The sequence below is a fragment of the Dipteris shenzhenensis genome, chromosome 8 (assembly GCF_047967505.1).
Source record: "Dipteris shenzhenensis isolate YYH24624 ecotype China chromosome 8, Dip_SZ_1.0, whole genome shotgun sequence".
Taxonomy (NCBI): Eukaryota; Viridiplantae; Streptophyta; class Polypodiopsida; order Gleicheniales; family Dipteridaceae; genus Dipteris; species Dipteris shenzhenensis.
This window is the reverse complement of record NC_141603.1, coordinates 42,056,076-42,079,054: the sequence shown is the minus strand read 5'-3', so window position 1 is coordinate 42,079,054 and position 22,979 is coordinate 42,056,076. Positions and strand designations below refer to the sequence as shown.

Here is a 22,979-nt window from a genome sequence, read left to right as displayed (position 1 = left end):
AACATGTGGCAATGAATGGTCAAAGAAGGTTCTCTTTCAAATCACGGATCTCATTCGGAGTCATGACTGGTGTATCATCAACTATGTGATGTAAATAATTCCATTCTAGAGGCGGTCTGGTGCTCTGTGCAAGAGGCTTAGCCATGTACCGGCGAGTGTCTACCCATGAGAACACTGTAAAAGGCTACCATTAGGGGCTTATGCTCGAGCTGCCCACTGGGGGCTTACGTTGAATTGTTAAAACCAAGTCATGGTGGAAGAACTGCGTGTATGCCAATGTAGTGAAATGATGACAACTGAATGTCAAGAGTAGCCAAGAGCCTGTACAAGGCTGATGTATGTGTGTAGGAACCAATGCCAAAAAATAGTCAACAATGTGTGACTTTACATGGGTGGAATGTGTGTGTGCAAATGTGCAACAATCCTGAATCTGAGGAGGAGAACTCTACCAAGTGTCACAAAGTGTGATAAACTACCAAATGCCAAGGGACTGAGCTAGTGTCAGATGTGTGAATGTGTACACCGACGATAGAACCAAATGGGATTGACACCGGTGGAAACTAATCGAGTAATGTGGCAATGGCTTACTTGGCTTGGTGGAGTTGGATCTCCTCTATGGTTGTGCTAGTCTATAGCTAGACTACACTTTGAGGGGTCAAATGCAGCAAATGAATTTTATCTCGTTCATTTTTATGTGCTGGGTACGTTGTGGTGGATCAAGAGGTTTCGAATCTCGATGATAAGGATTGTATGATGTTGACCTATGGAAAAGTCAAAAGTTAGATCTGAGGTGCTCACTACATATAGCATGATCTGGTGATCATTTTTTCTTTTTGTAGTACCTCCAAATGCCACCTGGATCAAAAGTTATGGCTCCAAGAAGGATGATCCCAAGAGGGTGATCAAGATGATGAGGTGGATGGAGGGTGATGTGGTAATGTGACATGGCAATGGTGGTCACATGTTGCTTACAAGATTGTGCCTATGTGGCACTATGTGCTTAGGTGGCACATGGATGCACATGGAAGGTGCTAAGGGTGCCTATGAAGGGGCAAGTGTGCGTGGCTGGCATTGTACCACATGGCACTACTAATTGGACCAGTTGGCACGTGTCAACTAACGTGGCTCTCTTGATGACATGGTAGCTGGGGCCAACTTGTGCTCATGTGGTAGTTAGAGGATTGATGATGCGATAGGGATGCATGTAGACGCTGATGATGCGTGATGTGGCACTTAGGCGTGGATGAGGTGATGTGGCAAAAAAGGCCATGTGAGGCTGACACATGTCAACTAGGGTAACCAGCCCTACCCATAAGGCTGACCTGGGATTACCTTTACCCGCATTAGTTTGATCGGGGTCAAGAGATTACCAGGTGTCAATACAGAGACCAAGTGGAGAGAGTGGATAGGGATTGCCACATGTCGCCGGAATATGGCCAACGGAATCTCGGAAGATTTCAACAGGCCCAAGATGCTTTGGAATCTTTGGAGATTCCAGGGATTTGGCTATTGTGTGTTGCTACCATCTGGAGGTGTTGGGAGCCCGTTGGCGCTGTCGTGGTTTCTGTGTAAGAAATGCCCTCCATGCATGATCGTTTGTTGTGGAAGTTGAAGCGTTTGAGCATTGTCGTTGATAAGCTGTGGATTGATTATTAGGCCGTGGGCATTGCCACTGGTGGGTCGAGCTGCTTGTGTCAGAATGGGAGCTAGAGGCTGGCGCGGTGTTAGACTAGTAGAGTTGGAGCTTCGAGGGGCTATGCTGAAGTTGTATGAGCTCTGGCGTTGCAGTTTGCCATGAGCCGTGGTGGCGGAGAAGCTGTCTTGCCGAGTTTGGGGTTGCTCGCGTTGAAGTTGTGTTGCAACTACATTTGGTTGGTGTCCACTCGGTCGGTTCAGCAAAGAAGAGTGGAAGCTGTCAATTGGAGGTGGGTCGCCTTGCTAGAGCATTCTGTCGTTTGGATGTGGAGCTGCGTATTGGAGGCGCCTTGTGGGTCATTGTGCATCAATGACGGAGGCATGTTGGAGGCGTTGATGGACTACCCTGAGTCATTGTAGATCAACGCTTTCGTGGAAGTCATCAATGGAGGCTCATTGGTGGTGTCGCGGTCTCGTTGCTCAGTGTCACTACCATGTGGACGGACGTCGTTGCAGGCGACTCTTGGCCTTTGTTGTAGACCGCTCAGGTCGGGAGTGGGCGATTGGCTATTGGTGGAGCTCTTGGGAGCTTTGTTGAAGGTAGAGGCTGTAGATAGCGTAGTCATTGAGTCAAGCTGTTGAAGCTGGGAGCTGTGTTGATAGGAACATATCTACAAAGGCTCCTCATGCAAGCGCTTCCCTACAATAAACTGGGTGTTGTAGGTCTAAGACTGCGTCTATTGCAAAAGACCAGGGTCAAATTGAAGAGAGATTCAACCTTCAATACCAAGAAATTAACCTTAGAGAATCTCTCTACAGAGCACTCAACCTTACAACAGAGAAATCTCTCTCATTCACTAAAGCATGAACCTCTGAAAGAATGAATCTCAACACGTATCTAGCTCTCCATAGCTCAGAATGATGAGCTTTCTAAAGTAAATCAGAGAGGAGAAGAGGCTCTACAAGAACAGATGAAGAGGAATGAAGATGTCTCAAAGAGATGGCTTGTGCCTTGAAGGAACAAGGGCTTGACGCCTTGACAAGGGCAAGGGCTTGCTTTCTCCCTAATGGAAAACTCTCTCAATGGAGGATGCCTCATGAAAGGACGGCTTGACACTCATGGAGTGGGAGCACCATCTACTCTGATACCATGATATCAGAAGTGAGTGAGAGAGAAAGAGAGAGAGAGAGAGAGAGAGAGAGAGAGGAGTACACATGATATAGCTACTTGTACACTATGTTGTATTGAACATAAACATGAATATATACATGTGAACCCCTTAGGGTTTAGGGTTTAGGGTTTAGGGTTTACATGTGAACCCCTTAGGGTTTTGCCCCTAATGCCCTAGAGGTATGGTGCAATTTATACCATCCTCAACATAAGTGGTCGATTTTGATTATTTACCCTCTCATCTCTTTGACATGCATCGTAGGTTTTGATATGTTCCTGATAGTCCTTTACCAGGGTTGGTCACCGATACCCAACCAAAAGGATGTTTTGGGCTATCATTTGCCCAGCGAAGTGTTTTCCACAAGACAAATCGTGCAGTTCCTACAACGTGAAAGGGATTTTGTTTACTATTTCACATCGCAAATACACTCCCTTAGGACCCCTTCTATAAAGCATGTACCTACGATACTAAACCACTGTGCATACATTGTTAACTTGTGCTTTTGGCTTTGATCATATCCTCTTGGGACCTCTCTAGTTCAAACATACCAATGGGGAGCTGTATTGATCCTGAATACATCTTCACTTAGCTAACCCATTTCTTCACTGCTTGTTTGCACAGAACCTTCTTGCTCCTCATATCCATCAATTAATGCATTGTCACCACCACTGACCTAGCATTCCAATGCTCATTGTAACCTTGGTGGTTTTTTTTGAATCTCATGATTGAACTCCTCCAAGATGACTAGCCATTTCATCAACTATTAGGAGGTTTTAATTATCCATCATTAGCTTCAAGGCTTCACATCCAATAAAAGAAATGGTTTTTTATTTTAGTATATAGTGATGTAGTTTCTATGTTGAATATATGATAGCCAACATAGCCTCTCCTCTCGAGCATATCGTGACTCGGTAGGTAGTAATTTGCAACTGCTTAAAAAAATGGGATAGCATGTTTTTTAATCATGATGTTGGGCTAGACAGCACGCGATGGCCTGTGAACCTACTATGAATACAAATAAGTCCCTATTATAGTCCGTTCGATCCAAAATTGGAGCTTTCTCCAATGTTAACTTGAGTTCTCAAAGGCTCAATCTTCTTTTCCCAATCAAAAACTTCATCTTTCTTTAACAATCGAGTAAGTGGTAAGCTCTAAGCAACATAATCTTTTATGAAACTCTTGTAAGTGGTAAGCTCTAACAATCAAGTAAGTGGTAAGCTCTAAGCAGCGTAATCTTTTATGAAACTCTTGTAATGCACCTCAAGTCTCCCAGAAAGATTTCGACACTCCATGGAACAAGAAGCTCACTTATCCTTTTCATTTTTTTTGGGTCAACTACATTCCCTCTGATACTAATATAACATGTCCTAGCAACACCCTAGGAGAAACTCAAAACATAAATTTCTTAAGATTGAGGGCAAATGAATGCTTTCAATAGTTTTCTAATACCTTCTTTAGTCCTTTGATATGACTAGAGGGTGTCATTTCCAAGGAAAGGTCATCCATTCATGAAGATCTTTAGATCATCCAAAAGTAGATCTCCAAATGAATCACTCATGAATCTTCAGTAGGTGCCTCGCACATTGTGCAATCCAAAAGGCATCACCTTCCAAGTAGGAGTGCACCTCAATCTCGACTTGGAGAGATATCTACTATGAGATGTGTTTGCATGGACTTACCAAGATCTTAAGGGGGTCCACCCAACTGAAGTGGTTCATAGTATCCCACTAAGACCAAATGCAAAGCCAATTTGACAACCCCATCAAAGAGTGATGGATATGTTATGAAGCTACTAGAAGCTAGCTTGATTTTTCTAGTACAAGTGTCTGACTGGTATTCACTTATCTTAGTCATTCCCAAGAAGACGGCTGTCAAAGTGTATATCAGTTATAGGAGGCTGACAAGGTAACAATCCCTGATTCTTACCCACTTCCTTTAATTGATTAGATTTTTTATCAAACTTCAAGAAAGGAATTGTATAGTTTTATGGATTACTTTTCTTATTGCAACCAAATAGATGTACACACAAAAATAAGCTAAAAACCACATTCTTATTGATGTTTAAGCTTTTTGGTAGCCATGCATAAGGACATTGATGGAACAAGGTGCACTCCTACTTAAAAGGAGGTTCATGTTCTCACATCGGCCTCTCTTATGATAAGATTCTTGTCATCAGGGCTAGTGAAAATCATTCCTTCAACTTCATTCTAGGAGATTCAATATACATCTCCCAACCCAACTTCACTTGCTATTGCTGTCGATTCAAAGTCCTCATCTATAGTCGAGGTGTAGTCCATCTCAAACAACTCTACTCATTTTGAGAGTAGAGATTTGGGGCAAGCATCCATTCTTTCTATATTTTTGCCTCACCCCTTGCTGTGGGGATGTCGATCTTTGGGGTAAGCATCCATTACTTTTATGTTTTGGCCTCGCCAAACTTCTTGTGGGGATGTCGATTTGGCAATCACATGTGACTATCCATGGTCTCCCTCCAAGAGTCCTAAATATTGTGATCAACCTTCCACCCATTCGAAGAATGCGCAATTGTTCGCCATTAGGAGGGTCTAGAAAGCTTGCCCTAAATTTTTTGGACATAGGCTCTCAAAGTTACTTTTTGGCATTTGCTTGATGTTAGCTATTCTATTAGTGGCATTTGGTAATATGTTTGTGAGTTGCTCACACACTCCCCCTTCCACACGTGAGCTATACGGCTGTTGCTCTACTCAGCCACCCTACTGTATGTGCAACATTTTTAAAACAAATGTTGCCTTAGAGAATATGCAAGTCCTTTTTTCGATTTCCTATTTTCCTATCTCAAGTGCAATTCTCATTTTGAATCCATGGTTTAATTCATTTCAAACTCTCAAAACTCATTACGTAAGTGCATGTGCATGTGTTGTGGGAAACTCACAAGCACTGTTTGCATGAGATTGATTTCCTTTTTAGCAGAGGTCACTAGCCCTACATTAGCATTCATATAGGTAGTTTGGCTAAGCCTTGGGTGGCATTATATGACTTAAAGTCAGTTACAGGTTTCCTTGCATAAACAAAGCGACTACCCTTTGTCCTTTATTTCCATCGTATGAATAGATCTCTTGAACTTCTCTCTCTTCTTATCAGTCTAGAGTCTTTTCCATTCAGGGGTTTTCTCATTTGGCCCTGCTTTTCATCAAGGAGTTCTTCTATAAACATATTTTGTCTACTTACTATTTATATCAATTTTTTATCAAAGGAAACCTCCCTATCATTTATCTTTTTAGATTTGGAACTTGTCATGATATATACCTGTTTGTTAAGGGTGGGCTCTCGAACAAATACATCCTTGCGAAGTGCCTCTCTCGTGAGCTCACTGCTCCTCCTCCCTCCCCCCTTCCTTCATTCTTCAACTTCAGCCCCTCCTTTGGTCACGTTTCCCCTTTCTTCCACCCCCCGCCTTCTTCTTCGACCTCCCACACACCCGCGTTGCAGCCTCAAAAGCTCGTATGAAGAGGTTGACCTTCTTTTTTTGGGGACTCGTGTGCAACTCGTAGCACCATGCAAGCCTGGCGGCCTCCCCGCCTAGCCCTCCATAGCCAATAGGGTCTCAGCCCCCTCATCACCTAAGGGAGGCTAGCTAGCAGCCCCCCCCAGTCGGCTCGTGCTACGTGTAGGTAGGAGGGTCATTGGTTGGGCCTCTTCCAAAGTTAGCGTGCTTTACAAGCGCTCCAAGCTACCCCCCTAGGTGTTTTCAAACGGCTCCCCAGGTCTTGAACCCCTCTTGGTAGTTTTTGGGAGGAGGTTGTTTTTCAAGTTTTCAAATATCCCTTCTCAATAGCGCTTCGTGGTTCCTTCGGGCTTTTTTGGTGCTGCCCCTCTTGGAGCAGCTCACAGCCTGCTTTTTATTGGTTGTGTTTTTTGGTTGTTTTTTAAGTTTCTTGGTAGCAGTTGTCGCCTTCATACCCCTACTTGGCGCTCTCTTGGCTAGTCCTTTTCAGCCACCTTCTTGGGGTCCTTTGAGAGGGCTTGTCCTCTGTGAGCCTTACCCCTTTTTTCTTTTCCTTCCTCTTGCAGCATAGCATTGTTTTTTATATTGAAAAACGAATCTTGGTGGTGACTGTTAGCTTGGATAGAGGGGCTCACACGGTAGTTTCCTTGACTTCTCTAGATCCAAAGCCTCTGGGCAAGGGTACAACAAAGCCCCCCCTCCCTCTCTTCTTAGGCTGTGGCCTCCTCAGCATAGCCTCTATCCTCCACGAATCTACAAGACACAACCTCATCACAGCAGGTCTCTCTCCAGGAGACTCATCTTAGATTTTAGGCCTGAAGCCTCACCCTAGGAAACCTTTTCCTAGGGATTTTTGGAGGATCGGCCCTTGGAACTACCTAGAGATACCCGATGCATACCCCCTCACTCTGGAGATGACAATTATGATCTTTGCATCCCCGCAAAGGGGGCTCGATTGGGATGGTCAATTCTTGCACTCTCCTCTTTTGAGAGGGAAGGAAAGGTGGACCCCTTCCTTGTTCAATCGAATATGCAGGATTAGATATATAGCATGATAGAGGAGTGGATGGGCCCAGTAGGGAGTCAACGTTTGGCTCAACCATGGCAATTTGGCTACTTCCCAACTAGGTTTCTCCCCTAGGTCATGTCACGGGCATCATTCGCCTAGGACTATCGATACACTCATAGGTCACGCATTAGTATCTACACTAGTGTGTAGTGTGCAGGCAAACTGGGGAGGATTAAGGTGTGCCTCATGATGCAATGGGCCCTCAAGATTGGTGTGGAACCTGTTATGCCTTTGATTCGAAGACATGATGCAGAGTACTCCCCATCCAACCCCCCCTCAAAACCTCGAAATCCAAATATTGCCATGTAGGCCCTTCTCACAAGAGAGCTATGTTTCCTCAACACCCTTTTCTATGCACTGGACACTAGTGAGTTGGAACGTGCACCGGCTCCACAATTGTGCATGACAGTAGCCATGGTACCTCATTCTTTGCTTGGAGGTTTAGAGCATAGTGTTTGGGAGATCAGTGGATTTTCTTATAATTGAGGAGCATATGAATTCAGGAGTAGCAACTGACATTTTCTTGCACCACCATCTTTTGCTAGGGAGAGGCCCAAAGGTGTGGTCTTCGACCCCCCCCTTTGCGGGCATGTCGCGTATCCCCCCCCCACCCCAACACCCTATGCACCCCCCCTCCCCTTCCCACACAACCCCCCCTTGCGTGCATGTCGTGTACCCCCCTCCAACACCCCATGCCCCCCTCCCCCCAACACACACACACCCCCCACCCCTCTTCCCTCCACCCCATTTGTGTGCATGTCGCGTACGCCCCCCCCTCCCCCTCCACATCCCCCCCTTGCGCGCATGTCACGTAACCCCCCCCCTTCCCCACCCCCCCTCCAACACCCCATGCCCCCCTCCCCCCAACACACACACACCCCACCCCTCTTCCCTCCACCCCCTTTGTGTGCATGTCGCGTACGCCCCCCCTCCCCCTCCCACATCCCCCCCTTGCGTGCATGTCGCGTACCCCCCCCCAACACCCTATACCTCTCCCCCCTACACCACCTATGATCCACCATGTAGATGGTCAAAGTCTTGGCCCCATCCATCAGTTGAGGAGTGCTCACCTGAACTCCCCAGTAGCACTGGCCCAGCCTCTATATAGAAGGAAACCCGCTATAATGAATAGCTCCCTCCATATAAAACAAGCACTATATATGAAAGAATATCTATATATAGCAATCTCGGCTAAAAATAGCCATCCGGCCCATAACATACTCCCCTTCCTCTAAGAACTCACTCCTGAGTTCACCAAAAAGCCCAAAACTCTCTATGAAGATGATTCAATGCCAATAATTATACTTTGACTATCAGTTTGAGTGTGCTATATTGTCCATGAGATTCAAATCAAAGAGAATGTAAGGCCAAAGCCACAATTTTTTATAACCAACCCTAGGAAAGTAAATCTCTCAATCTAAACAAGGTTACGTATCGTCAAGTATTCTCCTCGAGAAATCAACTCCTGAATTCACAGAGTTAGTTCCATTGACATATCCATACACAAGCATGGTAAAATTTGTACCTAAAGGTAAATGATTCTATCAACCTTATCTATTGAGTTCTAACTCGGGATTTGCAAAAACGTATTCATCATGTTGAATACCTTTGAACTCAAAAATCTTAGGTTGAGTTTGAAAAATCATTGTTCGAACAACCCCATCAATTGAGCCCCTCGAGGTCAATTTTTTGGTTGCAATTTCTATCAACCCTAATTCTTGAATTACTTGGAATTCAAAAAATCCCTCAACGGAATGCCCTTGTTATTCAAATTCTTGGGTTGAAATACATGACAAACTTTCCATCGCATAACAATTAGGTATCCATCTTTCCAAGTCACTTGCTTCAAAAGAAGCATTCTTTGATGCTATAATCCATGTCCAAACTAGAACACCGAGAAAAATTGGTAGACCATCAGTTCATAACTCATGATGGAAGAATCTTTATGGAAGTATCAATGGGCAAAATTCTCACCAAAGATATGGTCCCCTGATCTATCCTCAGAATGCCCCTACATGAGGATAATCAGTAAAAATTCAGTTGGCTATATCCAGTCAATGGTACTGTTCTAGACATGTATATAGTCAACCATCATAGGAATAACATCCTAAGTGATCCAAAGATTGGAAATATACAATCCGAAATCTCTTAAAACAGGATCCACTATCGAATATCCTGTAGAAACTTGTGCATAATAAACCGCTCCTATCACAGAATCATCAAGTTCTTAGGATCTCTTATCTAGGAACACCAAGTTCCAAACAAGGCACTAACAGACCATCATCAAAAGAGATGTGGTAACCCTACCTGAGATTGAGTCTAGACTATGGAGCTCCAGGGTTGAACCCAAACAATACATGGCTTTCCTTGGGTAAAGAATCTTAGTCAGTCCTTGCAAAAAGTCTAAACAAGTTGCCCCCAATTCAATTCATCCTACTGGTACTTCATCCTAGAGGCCCTTGGGTATTGTTTCACATTGGATTATACCACCACATCAGAGAATCTTAAAAGCAACATACCTTAGTGTCCCATAGCACCAAAGTATACTACAAATTAAAAACTCCGTGGACAATATGTGAATCAAGGTAGCCAATCCCTCTTCAACTCAGATGATCCCAAATTGAGTCAGGGTGGCAAATCCGTTCTCAATCCTTTTCTTAATGTGATTATATCACCCCCTTGTGTTACAATACCCCAATCAATAGGTCAGAAGAAAACAAGTAGGTAGCATCCCTAACAACTCTTGAATTCTGACTATCCATGACCTTAGGCTAAAAGAGTGAGAATCAGAATGACCCCGCCTTTGGACATGAAGACTCATCCTGGTCTAATCATCAATAAGAACCTTCATATGTCCAAACGGTAACTCGAAGAAATGTCATAACTCATAATCACATCGAGATCAAACTTCAAATAGAAACCAAATAGGATTCTATTCACCGGGATTCAAGAAAGGATAATCCAAGCTTTGTTAAATCCGGTCTAATATGTAAAGAAATACTCAAGCACCATCAATGTACCATATATCTAAAAAACTTCAAGATATATGCAAGAAAAATATAATTTGCAAAAAAAAACCATCAAATTATAGATGCCACTTGTTACAAATCAAAACCAAATTAACCAAAACTTGGTCAATTTAATAACAAGACACTTTAAAACACAATTTATACAAAATTGGGAAACCTCTTGAACCGAAAGTGGTTCAAAGATCCAGTCGAGCCAAAAATAATTGGGTGTCTATCAAAACTGAGGATTTCAACCTCTTCATCACTTTTTCAATAACTCAAAAGCGGTACAAAGGCTCTAAAACAAGTTGTCTACATTTAGAACAGCACGAGCCTTCTTCAATATACTTCTAGTACTAAGGGGTTTTGTAGTAGTGAAGAGTTGCCCAGAGTTGATTCATCAAGGAATCATGAGGTCTACGAGGAATAATCTTCGATGTAGCCTCGTCCTCCATCTCGATAAAGCAATAGTACAAGGATGGAGTTTGCTTTGATGGCCTTCCATATGAACAACAAGCAAGGTATGAACAGTAGAGGATTGAGGAAGGATAACGAAGAGGGTGAAGGGGAAATCGGGGAAATGGAGCAAGGGAGGGAGTCTTATAAAGGTGGGGATCCCAAAAGCCTGCCGCTTTGAACCAAAAAACACAACAGCTTTTAGGAAAAGCTCATCCATGCTTTTCCAAAAGCATGTTGCCCAAAAACAGCATTGCTTTTTTAATTCTTGGCCAAATCAAAAAAATAGTGACGCGTTGTGCAATGATCTCAAAGGAAGCAGTCCCCTAAATGCAAAGCTCGCATCGCCCATCTTCTATGCTACTGTTCACACAGACCCAAGCATGTCCATGCTATTGCACTAATGCATTGAAGAAGAAAGGTGCTCCTAGCACATCAGATAGAGAGGATCCAAACAGGGCATTTGGATGAGATTTGCACCATGCAATTATTGTTGGAAAGCATTGCTTCTCGTACCCAATCCTTCTGTAAAGGAAATCAAAGCTATGCTGTGGTAGATCGTCAGAAGAGCAATGCAGCCTGCACAATCAGTGCGAATTACTCCTTCGTCCTAATCCTGGATAATTCCACCCGACTTCTCCAGTCCTATACGGCCGAATCCTCCCCTTTTATCATCCCCATCGCAAGAGCTCACCAAGCGCTCATGCAATCGCATCATTCATCAACCTCATAGAATCTCCTACATTAGCTACCTTCCTCAAACAACTAGCTGATCAACGATTCTAAATTCTCATACAATAATCCAGCGTCAAATTCCTTCTCAAAAGGTGAACCACAGAGGAATCCCAACTACTGAAAGAAATCTAACGATTTCACTAGCTGCCAGCGCAGCTGCCAACCCCATATTTCGTCTTGAACAAAAGAGAATCTGGAAAATCCTATGCAGATATGAGAATCATACTTGGAAATCTCATGCGCTACTTCACCTATCTACCTGTCGTGAGAGGTCGGCTATGATACCAAATGACACGACCCCGCAAGATCTAACCCTATCACTAACTTAGAATCTCACCCTCAGTCCAACTAGAATCATAGCGTAGGCACCTCGATCCTCCCGACCACCCCCGAGCACGTGGGACTCGACTCATCCATAGGCCTGTATCTAACCCAGGCATCCCATACCACCTGAGCCCTGTCCAAAGGACCCTCGATACACCACCTATAATCCGCCATGTAGATGGTCGGAGTCTCGCCAAGCCCCATCCATCAGTTGAGGAGTGCTCAACTGAACTCCACAGTAGCACTAGCCCTCCCTCTATATAGAAGGAAACCCGCTATAAATAGCTTGACGCTATGAAGAGCTCCCTCCATATAAAATGAGCACTATATATGAAGCAATCTCTATATATAGCAATCTTAGCTAAAAATAGCCATCCGGCCCTATGCTATCCCATAACCGACGTTCACCTGCTATCCAACCCTAAGTACACCATGCACATGGCATCTCTAGGGAGACCGTCTGGATCCACATTCCGACAGTGGTGTCACAGAGCATGAGGAGGCAATTAGAGATGCATTTACAAATCAAGAGCTTTCAGAGGCTTTGCAAGAAATTCCATTGCAGAAGTGCGGATGGCTTGGCACCGACCTTCTTCAAGTGCTTCTGGAAGCACATTTGTACCTTTCTCTGGCATGCTTTTCAGGAGATTTTCAACACAGGCTTGCTTTCTCAGTCCTTGAGCAAGGGATGGATTTGCTTAATCTCGAAGGGACACGATAGAGTAGACCGCCCAGTCACCTTGCTGGACGCAGCCTACAAGAGGTCTTGAGTCTGCGTCTATAGGGCCGCATTTGGGGGACATACATCCATAACACTCAAACAAGGTTTCTCCAAGAACGCAGTACCTTGGACAACATTTTCACTTTTTGGGAGGCGCTTGACTAGAGTCTCAGCATCTCGCTATCCTACTCTTGGATTTCAAGAAGATGTAGGATAGGGTGGAGTGGCCCTTCTTGGAGGGCACTATGCAGCGATTGGGCTTCTCCAACAGGTGGATCAGAGGGATCTTGACCCTTTATGTAGGTAATTCCAGTCAAATGCTTATTGGTGGTCACACAAGCGATGTCCTCTCTCTCCCCTACTTAATTCGATAGGGTTTCCCCCTCATTCCTTGTTTCTTTTTGTGGTGGAATGGCCCCGTACTTCAGCCGTACCAGTTCTGTACCAATCTGGTGCCCTTTGCAGGTCCTACTGCAGCACCTAAACTTGTTGCCTACATAACTGCATGCTGCCAATGTGGCATCCCTGTATTCTCAGATCCGTCCGCATGGACTCTCTTTTCCAAAAGATGCTGCTGAAACACCTCCCCCATGCCCTCTTCATATGGGTGCTCCCAGGTGGGGAGGTGACCCCTAAAATCCCAACAAGTTACATATTCCCATTCTTTGGACTAGCATAAAGACATTGGAGTGGCCACTTGACTTACCAAATAGACTTGATTGTAGAAACTGCAGATCATAATTCAGGGCCCACCCCCACCTTTTGGTTTGAAGTGGATGGACAAGGCCCATACAGTGGTCAAGTGTCATAGACCCATCGCATGCAGTTCAAGCACCTCCAAATATTGGCATGCACAAAGGTAGTATGCATTCCCATTCTTTGTACTAGTATAAAGGCATTGGAGTGGCCACTTGGCTTATCGGATAGACTTGACTTGCAGAAACTGTTCATAATTCAGCACCCCACCTCTTGTTCTTATGGACAGATATTGTCTTGTAAAGGCAACTTGCTATAGGACAAATCATGATTCGAATACCCCTCACCTGTCTGTTCATCATTCTAAAATAAACATTCCATATCAGGAGGACTATAGATGAGCTAGGATCGCCAGTAGCCACCACAAGCACACTCCTTCCTTAAACACATGAAATTGGGTGCATCTCCCACATGATTAGTTTCTGCTCTATTTGATATCAGTGCAATGGCCACCTGGAGTCATTATGAGCCTGACAATTTGTGACAACGATATTGGTGTCCCCTTGGGTATATTGATTAGGGCACATGCACAGCCAGCTTCTCACTATGCCCACATAACCCGTCTTTCTTTGCATCAACTGACATGTCTTGTGACACCCAACGCAAATCTGGAACATACCCTTCCTCCCTAATTTTCAAGGCAAGATCTTCTCGCTTCACTGCTTGTTTCTTCACTGTAATCGCCTTGATCTTCGTCGCTTCCTTCTGCATGTGAGCATCTGCATAGATGTTGGACATCAAGACATAAGTTGAACCAACTTTTTCATCCAATTGCACTGCGTGTTCAAAGGCCAGTCTTCCAAGCTCCACATTACCCCACTTTTGACAAGCACCCAACACCATATGCCACACCGTAAAATTAGGTTGGAAAGGCATCTTCTTCACCATCGCCACCGCCTCACATAATTGGCCTGCACGGCCAAAGAGATCAATCATGCCAATATGGTGCTCAATAGTTGGAGTGATGCCATAGTCTTTGCTCATGGCCTCAAAGTATTTCTGGCCCTTATCCACAAGACCCGTGTGACTGCATACAGTGAGAACAATAGAGAATGTGACCCCCCCTGGCTTTACCCCTTCTCCTCTCATTCTCTCAAGTATATGGAAAACCATTTCACTTTCTCCTTGCTGGGAGTATCCTGTGATTAGTGCATTCCACGAGATGTTGTCTCGGATTGGCAGTTTGTCAAAAGCTTCCAATGCTTCTGCAAGTGAGCCACATTTGGCATACATATCCACCAAGGTATTGCCAACAACAACTCCTTCCAGCCTCTTTCTGGAAATTTCAACGTGTATTTCTCGACCCTTGTCTATGGCTCCTATGCTGCCACAAGCTTTCAAGACACAAATGAATGTGACAGAATCTGGAGACAGACCCTCTAGTTGCATCTGTTCGACACAGTTCAGCACTTCCTCACCAAGCCCCTGCTCAGCAAATCCTGAGATTAGCACATTCCACGAGACCTCATTTTGAATTACAAGCTTGTCGAATGCTTCCCGTGCTTCTCCAAGTGATCCGCATTTGGCATACATATCCACCAAGGTGTTGCCAACAACTCCTTCCAGCCCCTTTCTGGAAATTTCAGCGTGTATTTCTCGGCCCTTATCTATGGCTCCTATGCTGCCACAAGCTTTCAGGCTGCTAACAAACGTGACAGCATCTGGAGAGAGACCATCCAGTTGCATCTGTGCAAAACAGTTCAGAGCTTCCTCACCAAACCCATGCTTGGCATATCCTGCAATCAGTGCAGTCCATGAGACCTCATTTCGAGCTGGCAGCCTGTCAAACGTTTCCCATGCTTCTGCAAGCGAGCCACATTTGGCATACATATCCATCAAGGTGCTGCCAACAGCAAGATCTCCTTCTAGCCCCTTTCTGGAAATCTCAGCATGTAATCCTCTGCCCTTGTCTATGGCTCCTATGCTGCCACAAGCTTTCAGGGTGCAAACAAACGTGATAGTAGCTGGGGAGAGACCCTCCAGTTGCATCTTTTCAAAACAGTCCAACGCTTTCTCACCAAGCCCCTGCTCAGCATACCCTGAGATCAAGGCAGTCCAGGAGACCTCGTTTTGAACTGGAAGCTTGTCAAGTGATTCCTGTGCTTCTGCAAGAGAGCCACATTTGGCATACATATCCACCAAGGTGCTGCCAGCAACAAGGTCTCTTTCCAGACCCTTTCTAGCAATCTCAGCATGTATTTCTCGGCCCTTGTCTATGGCTCCAATGGTTCCACAAGCTTTCAAGCTGCAAACAAATGTAATAGCAGCTGGAGAGAGACCCTCCAGTTGCATCCCTTCAAAACAATTTAGTGCTTCCTCACCAAACCCCTGTTCGGCATATCCTGTGATCAATGCAGTCCACGAGACCTCGTTTCGAACTGGCAGCTTGTCAAACGCTTCCTGTGCTTCTGCAAGCGAGCCACATTTGGCATACATATCCACCAAGGTGCTGCCAGCAATAATGTCTCTTTCCAACCCATTTCTAGCAATCTCAACATGTAGGTCTTGGCCCTTGTCTATAGCTCCTATGCTGCTACAAGCTTTTAAGCTGCAAACAAATGCAACAGCATCTGGAGAGACACCCTCCAGTTGCATCTGTTCAAAACAGTTCAGCGCTTCCTCACCAAGCCCATGCTCCACATATCCTGCAATTAGTGCAGTCCACGAGACCTCATTTCGAATGGGCAGCTTGTCAAATGCTTCCCGTGCTTCTGCAAGCACCCCACATTTGGCATACATATCCACCAAAGTGCTGCCAACAAGAAGGTCTCTTTCCAACCCATCTCTGGCAACCTCAGCATGTAATTCTCGGCCCTTGTCTATGGCTCCTATGCTGCCACAAGCTTTCAAGCTGCAAACAAATGTGACAGCATCTGGAGAGAGACCCTCCAGTTGCATCTGTTTGAAACAGCTCAGTGCTTCCTCACCAAGCCCATGCTCCGCATATCCTGTGATTAGTGCAGTCCACGTGACCTCATTTCGCACTGTCAGCTTGTTGAATGCTTCCTGTGCTTCTGTAAGACAGGCACATTTGGCATACATATCAACCAAGGTGCTGCCAACAAAAAGATATCCTTCCAGCCCCTTTCTGACTATCTCAGCATGTATTTCTCGGCCTCTTTCTGCATCTTTCAGCTGAGCACAAGCCTTCAGTACAGCCACAAAGGTATATTTGCTAGGGTGTACAGAATCCTCTTGCATTTTCTGGTAGAGATTAAGGGCATGCTTTGAATCACCACATTCCATATAACCCCAGATGAGAGAGCTCCAAGAATATACATTCCGATCATACAACTTGTTAAAAACCTGTTGAGCATTGCACAGGCTTCCAACTTGAACCAACATTGGCACAAGGTAGTTTCCAAGAGCTCTATGATCTTCCAGGCCATGTTTGCAGATGTAGGCATACAAGCGCTTGGTATATGCTAGATTTTTCTTGGTTCTGCACTTATGCAAAATGCATGTAAGGTTCTGAACTGAAAGAGGCTGGGGCATCCGTTCTATAGACGTCAGTGCCTCCTCTAAGCTTAGTGTTTCCCAGCCACGGTCTTGGGCCTGACCAGTGGATGCTTTGGGCTCTTTCTCCAGCATGTCGTTAATCATACCTGGATTGTAACAGCCGTCTATGCACAGCCACTCCTTGGTAATCTTATGCTTGAAATCTGGAGATCTTGGGTTTGTCTGTGGTTAAGATTCACAAGAGACTCGTCAGACCAGCCAATCAACAGATTTATATGTGCAAATCATTCAGTTGAGACAGGCCGCACTCTTACTTTGCTCTCTCGGTTGTCCCACAACTGGGTGGGATCCATTAAATTCTCCTTCCATAAGCGCTCGGTCCCTGGCCTACCTGAGAATACAACGCAAGCCAATTATCAGAATTGGATGCCCCAATTGCCCTTCTCATGTAAAAACGCGAAAAGAACTTAGTCGGCTTCAGCATTGCAAAATTGAGCTACCTGTACACGAACATTCCTCCGCCGCGGCTACAATGTCCTCGGGGGAGGCCATCGGAGAGGTAGGACTGGATTGCCTGCGCAGATGAATTGACAACCAATCGGAGTGGGGATATCCGCTACAAGAAAACCAGGGGCCAGGCAGCTGAGCGACAATCGGGCGCCATAGCTTCGTTGCGGTTGCGTCAGACAAGCGGCAAGGATCTCTAGCGCCGCCTGTATGTATGTTCATCGTCATCAGACGAGAAAACTGTCTCTCTCAATGTGTATATAGTCTCCAACTTTTTCTGCCGCTCATTTGTTGGTTACATTGTTGTTGAGCTTCTCTACATATACAATGGAGAATCCCTCGATAAAGGAGAAGAGAGAGAGAAGAAGGAGAAGAGAGAGAGAGAGAGAGAGGGGCTTGCCCAAAGTGAGAGAGAGAGAGAGAAATAGAAGAGGAAAGAGAGGGAATGAATGCACTTTCAAAAAAGCACACCCAAATTTGGAAGACATGCTCTAAAGTCACCAACCAATCAAAGAATTTGCAAAAAAAAAAAAGTCTGGATAATGCTAGAAATTTATTTTGGTTTTTGAAAGTTGAACCTTCGCTAAGGCTACCTAAAGGCAGGCCAAAAAGTGCCTGGAACCCGGCGAGCAACGGTGGCCCCGAGTAGCACTTTCCAGCCCGGAATCCCCTAGAGGGAGGGCCTCCAAGCGAGCGACACATAGGGTTACCTGTAAGTTGACATGCGGCGGAGGGTTGGAATCTCTAGGGCAACTTAGATGGACGGTCAAATATAATCTCCGTCGACCTCGAACCTTTACGTGCTGCAAACTTGGTTGTGCACAGGCCCCAATGGGACATCAACACTTCACTTGTAAAAGGGACGATCATCGAATCATCCTAACTCTTCACCACTTGTGCATGTCGAGGTTTCACTCAGCTCCTTTTTATCACATTAATAGCAAGGTATCTAATCAATGCATTGGTATAGACCATCCAAATTGGTTTTGCCTTTAACACAATTGTCACTCGCTAAGCAAGATCATAATTTCTAATGGCCCTAGTGATCTGTGTTTAAGACATCAAAATTCTTGTCACAATTACTTGATATAAACATACCATTCTCAATTTGTACTTAACTATGAAGGAAACATCATGTATCAAGAAGATGTCATCATCCTCTTCATCCTCGTTGTTGTCCTAGCAAACAAACCCCCACCCCCTTCCATCCTCGAATCCTTGGTTAGAGATTGGAATTTGCCCCGTTAGAGGTTGGAATCAAGAGTAGAAGCAATGCGTAAATTGGGTGAGCTGTACAACTAGTTGGGTGTTTTTCTCTATCCCCCTCGTCTGAACACCAACCGACAGCCATCCTCCTTCCAAGCTCCTTTGCCGCCGCTCTAGTCTAAACCCAACATGCTTGAAAGTCGGGTAGGCGGTTGCATTATCTTCACTCCAGAGAAGGGAGTGAGTCGCAAGAGCCCCCATTGCATGAATCCCAACTTTCAAGGGTGTCTCGGCCTCTACCTCGATGTCGAAAACCGGCTTGGGCTGAATCAATTCATGTAATTTGGGTTGGAAGAGGTTCCACAGTTAGGTATGTCGGAGCCCCCTTGGGTCTTGGCATAAGTTCTGTGGGTGGCAAGGAGTCGAGTTGGGCTGGAATGCATGAACGACCATTATTCAATATGATCTGTTCGTTGCAACCATCTATCTTTCTTCTATTTTGTGAAGTCTCATTGGGCTTGAGTGAACATTTGTTTAGGAGGTTCCTATGGGATAAGGATTAGGGCAAACAAAAGGTCCATTATATACCTTGGGAAGAGCTGAAAGCCCCTAAGCTTAAGGGTGGTTGGGGGTTTGTTGAGTAAATGGATGCCAACATTGTTCGTGTGTGAGGCCCCATGGGTTGAGTGCACCAAGTGATTTGTGGAAGGAGGGAGAGGATCTTAAGTTGGAATGTGGACCTAGCTAAACTAGTATGATAGGCTTATCACTACTTTCCCCTAAAGATTCCTAGCTCAGACCTTGATATGGATAGTTGTGGGTTCCTTGTTGATATGGAAGGGGTGAGATGGTCTTAGAGGTGTCAAGCTTGTTGGTATTTGGTGGACACATGTAGTAGAAAAAGATAGTAGGCAGTTAGCATTCCTTGATCTAGCCAGAGCTAGAGCCAGAGCTAGAGTGCTATCCAGAAAAGGATTCAGGATATGGGATTGACTATGGGATCCCATTAAGGCATATTGGATGTTGATGGAGGCTTTATTTTGCCTTACTTTGAGGGAGGCTAGCCTACTTTTGTACAACTTCCTTGGAATTGGACTACCAACTATGTGATGTGTCCTTGTTGGAGAGAGAAGCAATGGCTATTGGGTGGTAAGGTTCCATTGAGAACATTTTTGCAATCAAAAGGTTTATTGGTGAGTGATGCAGGAGATGTTGATGGTGCCCTTTTTGAATGGTAAAATTGGAACTTCCTTTTGGTTCTTCTTGGTGGAGGAAAAGGCTGTGCTCCATTTGGAAGGAATGTAAGGTGGGGTACATGAGCTTCCTTATGCGGAAGACTTTACACACTTGTATATCGGTTAGGGGTCGACTCGTAAGGTGGTTTGATCTTTGTGATAGATTGGTGGAATTTGTTTGTCATTTATTCTAGGATTGCCTTGTGGTGAGAGGGGTCTAGACTTGTTGAAGTCTAGAGGTGAGAGGGGTCTAGAGTTGTTTGGGTCTTATCGTGAGGTGGGCTGGTCATTAAGTATGCCTTCTCGAGTCTTCGGAAGTGGTGAGCGGGCTTGTTAGGTGATGTTCAAGGCTTCTTCCTTATCAGTGGGTGTGATTTTTTGGCGAGTGTCTACAAAAATGGCGAGCGTAATCTCTCTCTCTCTCTCTCACACACACGCGCGCACACACATACACACACATATTTCCGTTCAAATAAATTATTAGTATTTCTTGTTGTCAATGTTGTTACACTATGACTCTCTCTCTCTCTCTCTCTCTCTCTATCTTTCTATCTATATATATTTACATGTGTGTGTTTGTGTGAAATTTAGTGGAAATTTAGTTCGTGGAGCCAACTCTTCTTGTACATTTCCAAAATTCATGATATAATTCCAGTCGTTTTACAAAAAAAAAGTGTGTAAGAAAATTTAGTCTCGCTTGTCAATGTCATTGTACATTGGTATTCTATTGGTTTCTCCCCCTCTATTTGTCCTCTCTTTGAAACACACATTTATATTAAGTCTCACCTTCACATATCTTCACATTTAGGGAATTGGCATGAAGCATGCTCATACAGTCAAAATTAAACAATAAAAATATTTGTACTTGAAATTCAAGTTAAGAGAACTTATAATGTTTTGAGATTAGATTATGGAGTCTTGCATAAAATTACCATACCACTACTACAAAAAAATGCACAATAAGCAACCTTTACACATGAACAACTGCGGAGTAGACTAGAAATCAAAACTTAAGAGAACTTATGACTTTTGAGATATTAGACTATGGAGTCTTGCATAGATAACCAAGTCACACTTGTACATGCCAAAAATAATCCTTCAATTACATTGTTATCTCACATTATCATTGGCACAATGTAATCATGGGTAAGTTTTCTCACACGAGATAGAGCCAAAGCCACCTCCGTTATTGAGAGCACAAGATGATGGATGAAAACATGCTCATTTTGATGGAGACCCATCACTCTTAAAAACACAAAATAGATATGCTTACATACTAGGTATGATTTTACAACCTGTAGCTGTTTTTGAAAGTCTGGGCATGTGTAAATAGGCCTTGCACATATGTGCATGCCATATTCCATTGCATGCAATGAGTCATCCATATACTCAATAACAAACACCTTATGCTTTGTCTCATCAACCACTTTCTCGTTAAGGACCATGCCTCATAAGGACAATGCGTGAAGAAAATCCCTCCCATATGGATGCTTACAGAATGACTACTTACAAAACAAATGTTACTTATCTTGGATCACACACATGGAAACGCATGGTAACCCATTCTCTTGATCACCTCTTGTGGTTGAATTGGACCCAAGCTCATTGTTGCAGATCCCCATTTTTGTCATATCGCATCGCATTCACAAGGTGAACCTTGGAGGCAGGTCCCATTGTAGACAGCTTCATGACAAAGATCTTGTCCTTGGGAGACCCTTGGCCTTGAAACTTGCTACCATGTAAAAAATCATACATGGAGTCCTGCTTGAGCTTCAAAACATTGTCATATTCTTGTGTGCTTTCACCTACTTCCATTCAAGACCTGCTAACCATTCTTTGAAACCTGTGTTTTGAAATGTGAAAGATAAAAATTCCAGATTCAATCCTTTAAAAATTATGCCTTAGAAATAGTGCTCACCTTTCAATCTCTACCAAGGGAGTGAGCTCCTACAAGATGTGAACTACAAAGGAAGAGAAAAGGTGGGACAAGCAACTATCAAGATAAAAGGAGGGAGGGCTAAAAAAGGAGAGGAGAGGAGAGGAAAGGAGAGGAGAGGGAGGGAGGTAGGGACAAAAAAGGAGACGAGAGGAGAGGGAGTGAGGGCAAGAAAGGAGATGATAGGAGAGGAAAGGAGAGGAGAGGGAGGGAAGGGAGGGCGAAAAAGGAGAGGAGAGGAGAGCGAGTGGATGAAAAAATAGAGGAGAGGAGAGGAAGGGAGAAGTGAGGGACAAGTAACTACGAAGAGAGGACAGGAGAAAGGGAGCGACAATAAACTAGGAAGAGAGAAGAGGAGAGGAGAAGAGAGGGAAGGAGTGTGGAAATGATTTATTAGTGCTGTTATTAGTGACATTTTTTAAGTTAAAAAAATTTAAAGTAGGGAGGTAGGGAGAGAGAGAACATGTCACATATATGAACAAAAAGACACATATCTACTTTTTTTAATAAGAGAACTCTCATCTCTCACCTAATTCTGCTTCAACAATTTAAGAATAATTATTTCCTACAGTTTAACGAAGCTATCAAGGTTGGAGGTAGCTATACCATGCCTGCATCCGTATTTGGCCTTCTTTTTTCTCTGCATTCCTAGATAGGCTTTTAATGAACTTACAAAGAAGTAGTGTGGGTGATGGCAAATCTTTTGCCTACCCAAAGCGATGAAGACACTTTCACCGGGCTTCATGGCTTTGTGCAAGCAAAAAAATTGCCATTTGCTTCTAGTGATGATTGTTTTGTTGCCTATCTTTTTATGTTTATTCTCTCATATCTATATTTTATGTGTGTAAGAGTAGGGATATCTGAGAGCTAGTGTGAAAAGTGGAATTCATAAACTCATCATTCCACTCTATAGAGTTATTGAAGGTGTTTGAAAGTATTTGGTCTTCACATGGTTTGTATCCTCATCTTTTGGGTGCTCCAATCTAATGTAACATGGAAGACATTTGATGAATTTGAAAAGCACAATACCGCCCACTATTTATAGGCAAGTAGGCTTTGGCCCACTCTCACAACAACGGATCCACTTCCAGAACCAAGTCCGTATTAGGCTCTACCTGATGGAGATGCGACGACACAGGGAGATACTACTACAACATATCAGAGAGCAAGAGGATGGGACCACCACTCCACAGGGTACCGAGGTAGACCGAGCGCAGACATGTCACGAATTTCTATGCAGTTGACTCAGCCCCAGGGCACTCTAGGATAGAGGAGG

The 22,979-nt window shown here is 44.3% G+C and overlaps 1 protein-coding gene across 1 annotated transcript; it reads right to left on the bottom strand.

Moving 5' to 3' along the window:
* Positions 1 to 13,019: 13,019 nt before the first annotated feature.
* Positions 13,020 to 17,605, bottom strand: LOC147899526 (pentatricopeptide repeat-containing protein At2g39620-like). The gene is made up of 3 exons (XM_087378402.1): positions 17,320 to 17,605; positions 17,134 to 17,210; positions 13,020 to 17,041 (listed from the first exon to the last, which is right to left on the bottom strand). The coding sequence occupies exons 1-3, from the start codon at positions 17,552 to 17,554 to the stop codon at positions 13,877 to 13,879; spliced, it is 3,477 nt and encodes a 1,158-aa protein (XP_087234528.1). The 5' UTR covers positions 17,555 to 17,605; the 3' UTR covers positions 13,020 to 13,876.
* Between the last annotated feature and the right edge of the window lie 5,374 nt (positions 17,606 to 22,979).

Excerpts from the sequence above, each read along its gene's own strand:
- LOC147899526 (XM_087378402.1), bottom strand. The coding sequence starts at position 17,554 with ATGACGATGAACATACATACAGGCGGCGCTAGAGATCCTTGCCGCTTG. Across the intron at positions 17,211-17,319 it reads GGAGGAATGTTCGTGTACAG|GTAGGCCAGGGACCGAGCGC; the intron begins GTAGCTCAATTT and ends TTGTATTCTCAG. Across the intron at positions 17,042-17,133 it reads GGGACAACCGAGAGAGCAAA|ACAAACCCAAGATCTCCAGA; the intron begins GTAAGAGTGCGG and ends TCTTAACCACAG.